General features: G+C 47.1%; 1 protein-coding gene across 1 annotated transcript; it reads left to right on the top strand.

The window, feature by feature from the left end:
* The first annotated feature begins 1900 nt into the window (after positions 1-1900).
* LOC144104773 (uncharacterized) lies at positions 1901-7406 on the top strand. Its single transcript, XM_077637953.1, has 8 exons — positions 1901-2010; positions 2404-2455; positions 2958-3269; positions 3746-4042; positions 4766-4888; positions 5056-5204; positions 5525-5702; positions 6913-7406. Exons 2-8 carry the CDS (start codon positions 2407-2409, stop codon positions 7326-7328), a joined length of 1524 nt encoding a protein of 507 aa, XP_077494079.1. The 5' UTR covers positions 1901-2010; positions 2404-2406; the 3' UTR covers positions 7329-7406.
* Positions 7407-8790: the final 1384 nt, after the last annotated feature.

The raw sequence follows: 8790 nt of genomic DNA, 5'->3' as shown, positions 1-8790 counted from the left end.
TTATGAGGGTTTAACGCCCCAAAGCGACTCAGGCTATGAGAGACGCCGCCGTGGCCGGGTTCGAACCCGCGTATTTCGGGTCAGCAGCCGAGCGCCATAACCACTGTGTTCCCCGGTTTTGATCCGCGGCCGTCCATCCGTCACAGCAGCCCTTTATGTCCGTAGCTGCGGAATTTCGGCGCCCGCCTTGCACATCAGGTGTCATTAATCATTAGAAATTGACCAAACGTACAAGTCATCAAACGCAGAAGGCTAAAATGGAGGGAGAAGTGCGGGACTGCAGCAGTGCTCTGTGTGAAGCATGGCGCACTAGTAAAGGCTCTTGTGTAAAGTGTGCTCTGAGAAAAGCGTAAATGCACGCGTATGGAAGCAGTGACGAACCAGAAGAAGAAGAAGTTTATTCACATCACATTACATGATGCAGGAAGCCCGCAGAAAAAGCTGCCAGAAGCCAGCTTGACAGGGCCGCAGGCCCCCTTTCATTGGCAGTTTGCGGAATGTCGTAAAAAAAAGTTTATACACAGCATATTTTATCACAACATGTAAAGAAAAAAAAGTAAAAAATACAACATATTACAAGAAAAACGCTAAAACATATATACTGTTACCACATTTCAGTGTAACACGTGCTCACATTTTTAATACATTGATGGGGAAATATTATAGACACAAAATCTCGTTTTACTTCGTTTTGAAAAGATCGCGCAGTGCTTTGAAAGTTATATTGTCGAGTTGGATATTTTTAGCTTGCAAACTGTTTAGTAATCGGGGTAACTTGTTTTGCAGCATTTGTAGACCGCATGTAGTTCTACTTGTGTTAACCTTCCATGGTTCAAAATGACGCGTCTGGTATGAATCTACATTCTTTTCTAGCTGAGCTATGTTCTTAGTAGTACAATTGTTACATTTAGTTTCTTGTTTGAACAACTTGCAAAGCCGGTAGTCATAGGATTTTGTTACTGGAATTACATTGTATTTTTTAAATAATTCATGTGTGTGGTAGTGCATTGGTACGTTTTCGACAGCTCTTAAAAACTTTTTTTTGGAGAATGAGCACTCTGTCTATATTAGATTTAGTAGTCGATGCCCACACCAAGTGACAATAATTAAGTCTAGGGGAGAAAAGACCAATATAAATCAGCATCATGTTCACTTATTCCGCAAATAATACACCGTCACGCGCGCCCTGAGTTAAAAGTGCCTCGTGGCTTCATTTTGGGTTCAAATACGGCACTTGTGATGCTCGGTCGCGTAGACAGCAAAAAAGTGTGGTGCAAGTTCCGCGCATTGCGTCTCTCTTAGTTCGCTTGCCCAGAAAATGAGTGATGAGTAGTGCGCCCATAGTTAATGATCACTTTTTTGTTTGTCTAAAATCTCTGATCAGAGAGCTGCTTAATCGAAGAGAATAGTTTTGAGTTGAAGGGATCGCTGCGTCGATGTAACACGTGCTCATTTGCGTCTCAACGGCTGGATCTGGGTGCCTGCTAAAAACAGAAAATACTGCATTGATCCTCTATGATTTACCCCATTTCAACGTGGTTTTTGAGTGAATCTGCTTGTTCTAGTACCGCTTTTCAGTGGCCGATTAGGCCTTTTTTTTTTAATTCCAGTTTCCGAATTGGATAAGTTCGGCCCACGCTCCATCCAAATTCTCACTCTCCACCACCCTTTCCCCGAAGTGGAGAGTGAGACACTGTGGGAGGAGCGGATCCGGTGTGGGCGGTGCCCATTATAACTCCTCCTCCACGGGCGTTTCTCATGGTTTGCAAGGCGTGGGTGAGTCAGCAGATCATGTGCTTGGGGCGAGAAGGTGTGGGGTGGAGGGGGAGCCTTGCTTCTTGCTTGAAGGAATGAGCGAGAGAGAAAGGGAATCGGTTACTCACTCCTCTCCTTCTCTCGTAGAGGCTCATGGGAAGATAACCACGTGACGCGCGTTCTGCTCTTAAGAGAGCCGCGCCGTCCTCCCAGGTCAGTCTGCAAGCAGCAAGCTCACAGCAGAGACGCCTCCAAGTAAGCAGTAAGCGGTCTCTTGGTCACTAGGACCTAGGTTTTAGAGACTAGGTTTTAGAGACTAGGTTTTAGAGACTAGGTTTTAGAGACGGTTTTAGAGACTATGTTTTAGAGACTAGGTTTTAGAGACTAGGACCATTGCTCCGTCTCCATTAAAGCACTATGAATGGTATAATACTTGCGGTTAAGTGAATTCGGAGTTGATAAATTTGGTTTCAGTAAGAGTTTGCCGGTTAAATTTATCCAGTCTTCAGTAGGTTGTGAGTGCACTATGGAAGCAGGCATTTGGAACTTATCTTTTGTGTGTAAATCCTCTGTACTGAGTAAAGAAGCCAGAAACTGTTGAATTTATTTGTTTGGGACACCTGTGATTAATTTCCGTTCTTCTTGCAGGTCATGCATCCATGTCTCGCCTTCCACGCCATCCTGGCGACATGCGCCATCGGTAAGCCCTTTTCTACGCTTCGTTGCAGCATGGCGAAAGAGGAGCCATCGGGTAGAGCCCCGGTGGAATCGCCATTGATTGTGCCATTCGTCCGTAGCTTTCACGTACAGCCTGCATAGTACAGACGTGTAGGTCAGTAAACGATGAGAGCCGCACGTGCACAAATTGACTTCCGAGCTACACGGGCTACAGCAGACGGGCCGTGCTCGTGTTGCATAGCATTGTGAGAGTAGCCGCCGTCATGCAATGTCTGCTACAATTTATTTATTACAATACCTTCAGGGCCCGCACGGCGTTATGAAGGGGGTGGGTGCAAAAAGAAAAATATATACGTAGTAAAAAAAGTAGCTTGAAGGGTGACTCGTCTTCAATGCAGGCGATATGGGGTGTAAGGTAAGAAAGAATAAAAAAAAACCACGTTCGTTTTACGGGAAATATTCTTTACGTTTTACGGGCCATTTAGGGTTCTGAGCTCACCACTTTGTCCACCTTGGCCCTGCAGGCTCCCTTGCCACCAACGCCGGCTTAACGCTGGTTCCGGGCGCGCCGAATCCTCTGCAGCAGAAGCTTCCCCCGAAGCCCCCCCAGACGCAGGTGGCCACCAGCGCGCTGGGTGGTGGCCTGGTGCCGGACTGGGCGCGTCCATCGGCGCTGCTGCAGACCATCGTGGACCGGATCCGGGGCACCAACCGTCCGTGCGCCTCGCTCAGCGGCGTGGAAACAGGCAGTTGCGTAGCCCACTTCAACTGCGCATCTACCGGAGGCGTAGTTATTTCCTCCACCGAATGCGTCCACCCCACAGTGTGCTGCAAAGGTGAGTGGCACCACTTGTACACGACGTCAGGCAGCTACCATGGCCAGTAAGCCGCGTAGCCCCCGGGCTGCTGGCTTCCTGTAGTGACGAGGGGAGAGGGCTACTCAACTACATCTGACGACACATAACTGATTAAGCTAGGTTTAAAAGTTATTGGTGAAGGATATTCGAAGAGCGGCGTCCCTCCCAGGCCTACCGCAACTGTATTGAGTGCTCCTTCTTGCCAAACTTTCCCAGATTTTCCCACACTGACGGCACGGAAAGAACTGACTGAACTTAGAGCCTATCTTGCACAAAGTGCTGGTTAAGTTGTGGTTGCATATGGCGTAGGCGTCTGGAAGAAGCGATAGCAAGATTGCTGGCTAAAAAGCAGGGTGGGGACGTTCAGGATTAAAAATTGAACAAAAATGTCGCTATTATTCAGAGAAATATTCCTATAACAAACATTCATCCACAATTTTACGCAACCCACGCAGTTCCCGAGGAGGTTCCGAGCGTGGTGACCTGCGGCGGCGCCATCAACAGCAACCAGACGTCGTTCCGAAACCCCGATTTTCCCGCCGACTTCCGCCGTGCCGGCATGTGCAGTGTGGAGGTCACCTTCGGCCGCGAAGTGTGCCAGCTGCGGCTAGACTTCGTCCATTTCAGCCTCGCTGCGCCGCGTGCCTCCGGACCCCGCGCGGGCCTGTGCGACGATGACGTGTTCACCGTCACAACGGGCCTGGGCAGCACCACCTACCCCGCCCTCTGCGGACAGAACGCCGGACAGCACAGTGAGCATTTGTTTCAATTGTCACACAACGCCAGGTGACGTCACTTTCAGCCAATGGGCGGATTGTCACCGGCAGTTTTTTTTTTTCTCATATATCAGGTGAAAGTCTGAAAGGTACGGAAGTAGTCCAGACGCGAAAACAAAGAGGCGTGTTACTCCGCGCTAGTTTTGTGCCCGAGTAGCGACAGCGTATTGTTAGCAATAGCAGTGCATTTATTCAAGATCATGACAAATGTGTCATGTTGTAAGCCTACAGGCAAAGCATTTACTATGTTTAGCTCACCACAAATAACTCAATACTGTTAGGTCGCGGGCACAGGCAGCGCAAAGAGCGCTAGATTTTACAGCGTTGCACGTGATGTTTCAAACGGAGTATAGGATGAGGCAGAGGGAAAACAGACATGCACTGTCTGAAACTGTTGGTTTCATGCAAGGAGGCCAGATCATGTAGTAAGGTACCATAGGGTTCAACCATTGGCTTGTCAAGAGTTGACCGTAACGAGCCACACAGCATGGGCCAGATGCACCCCTTTGGGCTATCTGCTTTCGACTGTGAATAGCGCACATGGGTTCCCGAACCCGGGCTGCGTAGGTGCAGAGCCAAGTTGTGTAGAGTAACCGGATAACACAGCGCCGCTTCTACGGCTTCTGTGGAATTCGATCTGTCCGTTTCATCGAGGAGGTTTCATTGGATGCTGTCGTGACTGTCCCTGCTCTCTTGCAGTGTACGTCGACGTTTCTGAGGCGACGCGCGCTGTGCTGAGCTTCAACATCGGCAGCGACGTGCCGGTTGGTCGCAAGTGGCACGTCCGTGTGTCCACGGTGCACTGCCTGTCGCCAGTCAAGGGTGAGTTTCCTGGCTGTTTCCACGGCAGCACTTTGCACCGTGAGTTTAGCGTAGCCGGTTAGCCGAACGGCAAGTACGCGAACGCGTTGTCGTTGCTACCGTTGCCAGGCTTGCCAAGTCACAGTTGCCGTACGGTAGAGCTAAAGCTCTCGGTTCGTTCTTTGCAGCGCCCGACTCGTGCCTGCAATACTTCACGGCCCCCTCCGGAGAGTTCACCAGCTTCAACTTCCTGCCGTCCGCACAGAGCCAGCAGCTCATCGCTGGTCTCAAGTACAGCGTCTGCTTCAAGAAGCAACTCGGCTTCTGCCAGATCACAGTAAGATGTCCGCAGCCTTCGAAGTACCGTAATTTCCGGACTATAGTCCGCAGTGGCAAATTGCGCCCGAAAAGATAGCACACATAGTCCGCAAGACGCAAAGTTCCTGTTTTTAAACGTGTAGTCTGGAAATTATGGTGTATCTTGAACTTGTAACTCAGTAGTGTATAAAAGGGATATCTGAACGCCTGAAGACTACCTTCAGGCCAATAATACTTGGCCATATCTTGATTAAGCATCTATGTACATATTACATGTAGTGCTGTGAACTTGTTTGAATGCAATGTGACGTCATCGGCGCCGTCTTATTTCGAATGCAGTATAGCCCCAGCGAGCCGAACCTCTTCCAAATGGGCCGTGCTGCGGAGCCTCTGACGGGAGCGCGAAACTGCGAAGACGCCTACCTGTTCGTGCCCAGTGGCTCCAACAAGGCCTTTCTCGATGACGTCACCTCCGATCGCTTCTGCGGGCGTGGATTCCCCGGAGGAGCTGTCAGCTGTGAGTAGCGCTCTGCTACTCACTATGGTCTATAGACTTCTATGGAGAGTAATATATATATGTAGAGAGAGTAATATATATATGTAGAGAGAGTAATATATATATGTAGAGAGAGTAATATATTTTTGTAGAGAGAGTAATATATTTTTGTAGAGAGAGTAATATATTTTTGTAGAGAGAGTAATATATTTTTGTAGAGAGAGTAATATATTTTTGTAGAGAGAGTAATATATTTTTGTAGAGAGAGAGAGTAATATATTTTTGTAGAGAGAGAGAGTAATATATTTTTGTAGAGAGAGAGAGTAATATATTTTTGTAGAGAGAGAGAGTAATATATTTTTGTAGAGAGAGGGAGTAATATATTTTTGTAGAGAGAGGGAGTAATATATTTTTGTAGAGAGAGAGAGTAATATATTTTTGTAGAGAGAGAGAGTAATATATTTTTGTAGAGAGAGAGAGTAATATATTTTTGTAGAGAGAGAGAGTAATATATTTTTGTAGAGAGAGAAAGTAATATATTTTTGTAGAGAGAGAGAGTAAAATATTTTTGTAGAGAGAGAGAGTAAAATATTTTTGTAGAGAGAGAGAGTAATATATTTTTGTAGAGAGAGAGAGAGTAATATATTTTTGTAGAGAGTAATATATTTTTGTAGAGAGTAATATATTTTTGTAGAGAGTAATATATTTTTGTAGAGAGTAATATATTTTTGTAGAGAGTAATATATTTTTGTAGAGAGTAATATATTTGTAGAGAGTAATATATTTGTAGAGTAATATATTTGTAGAGTAATATATTTGTAGAGAGTAATATATTTGTAGAGAGTAATATATTTGTAGAGAGTAATATATTTGTAGAGAGTAATATAATTTTGTAGAGTAATATAATTTTGTAGAGTAATAATTTTGTAGAGTAATATAATTTTGTAGAGTAATATAATTTTGTAGAGTAATATAATTTTGTAGAGTAATATAATTTTGTAGAGTAATATAATTTTGTAGAGAGTAATATAATTTTGTAGAGAGTAATATAATTTTGTAGAGAGATAGAGAGTAATATATTTATGTAGAGTAATAATATATAGACTAGACAAGTCTATGGCCAGCCACAGGTTAGTTTAGGGAGCTAACCCTTACAACAATTTCTAGTCTATAGAAGTTGTAAGGGTTAGCTTCCTAAACTAACCTGCACCACCTTTTCTTCCCCCTCCAGCCGACGTCCTTCCCTTCACCGTGGCCGTGGTGACCTCCAGGCCTCGGGGCACCACCAGCGGCTTGGGCACTGCCGTGGGCCGCGCTTTCGACGGCAGCCCCAACGTCACCCTTGGCAACGACGGCCGCCGTGGTGTGCCGCTGCAGGCGTTCCAGCAGCAGCACCAGCAGAAGGTCGGCACCCAGGTGGGCTTCGTCCGGGGCCCCTTCTCGGTGATCAAGCACGTGCCACACAACCTCCAGAACAAGCCCCAGCACCCGCACCACAGCGTCATCACGGTCGTCGAGACGCCCGACCTCGCCGCCGGCACAGGCGTCAAGGAGCCGCCATCGGCTGCCACTGCCGCCGCGCTGGACGCCCGGAACCCGCACGTGGGCGGATTCAGGCTGCGCTACATCATGAACCACTGCAACTGAACGCTGGTCCAGCGCATCTAGTCACGTCGCTACCTGGATCTACATGTACATTTGTAAATAAACATCTCATTTTTCACCATTGAAACAACGAATCACTCTGCTGAAGTTAGCTGATTGAAGAAAGCTTGCTTCGGCTTACTGCATGTGTTGTTCGGAACAACATATGAGCTCATTTGGTGCAGGCTACGTTATGACTCGGGCTGCTGGAGGTGGCCTAGAGGGAGCTCTATGCAAACTTCAGCTTTCCCTCTAGGTAATAGTAAGAAAAGGGCCCGAGCATATCGGTCACATGACTAGTTGACATTACGTCATTTTAGCGTTGACATTACAGTGTTGTCGCGTGACCTGGTATATTGTTATCACTAAATGGTGCAGTTACCTGATTACGTTAATTAGGCATGTTACTTAGTGTAGGATTAATTAATGATATGACCATTATCGTGACGTAACACTGTGCCGTTTCTTTCGAACATGACCTTGAAAGTGAAAGGAAATGGCGCAGTAACTCACATTTCTCGGTTGGAAAGGATAAAAAGCTGCCGCCGCCGTCGGGTTCGAACCCGGATACTTGATGCTTTCCCATTAATAACTACTTATTAATGTCAGAAGGAAATTGCCCTCACGTACCTCCCCTGCCACAAGTGAAACACATCATAACTCCCTCTGTCGCGCGGAACTTATTGCTGATTTCTTCTTCAGCATGACGCGTATGAAAAACGCTGATAGTGCGGCGCTGATATCACGGCCTATTTAAGCGCCACGGCAGACATTGCGCTGCGTCGCTTTCCTGCCGAGATGGAATAAAGGCATTCCTTCGGTGTTGCTCGTCGTTCATCGAAGCTGGTGGCATCGACGACGCCGGGTTCCGCGGCGGTTATCGGTGAGTGCCTGAAGGGTTTCTTGCGTTCACCGAGTAGCTTAAGTAGACTGACTAGTAGGGGCAGTGGGTGGGTATCAGCCAGATTTTTTTCTTCATAAAAATTTCGGTTGACTTAATGCTAGAGTTGGGCGCAAAGGTGACTAAAACCATGAGAAAGCCAAAGATCATCTCGGCCATTGAGAAGTGTGGCGCGGACGCCGGCGAAATTTTAGAATCTGCAGAGGAAACGAAGAAAGAAGAGCTTGAGCTAGAAATGCTTCAGCAAAAGGTTAAGAAGGATGAGGTTTGGTTTAGGTTTATGGGGGTTTAACGTCCCCAAGCGACTCAGGCTATGAGAGACGCCGTAGTGAAGGCCTCCGGGAATTTCGACCACCTGGGGTTCTTTAACGTGCTCTGACATCGCACAGCACACGGGCCTCTAGAATTTCGCCTCCATCAAAAATTCGACTTCCGCGGCCGGGATCGAACCCGCGTCTTTCGCAGCCACCGCAGCGGCCAAGGAGGAGGAGGAAGCCATGACCGTCGATAGAGCGACAAAATCGGACATGTGAAGCCTCTTGCAGCTCTTCTGCATCGGGGGAG

This window comes from Amblyomma americanum, chromosome 9, assembly GCF_052857255.1.
Source record: "Amblyomma americanum isolate KBUSLIRL-KWMA chromosome 9, ASM5285725v1, whole genome shotgun sequence".
In the NCBI taxonomy this organism is placed as follows: Eukaryota; Metazoa; Arthropoda; class Arachnida; order Ixodida; family Ixodidae; genus Amblyomma; species Amblyomma americanum.
The sequence above is the reverse complement of the archived record's forward strand: the minus strand, read 5'-3'. Positions and strand labels throughout refer to the sequence as shown.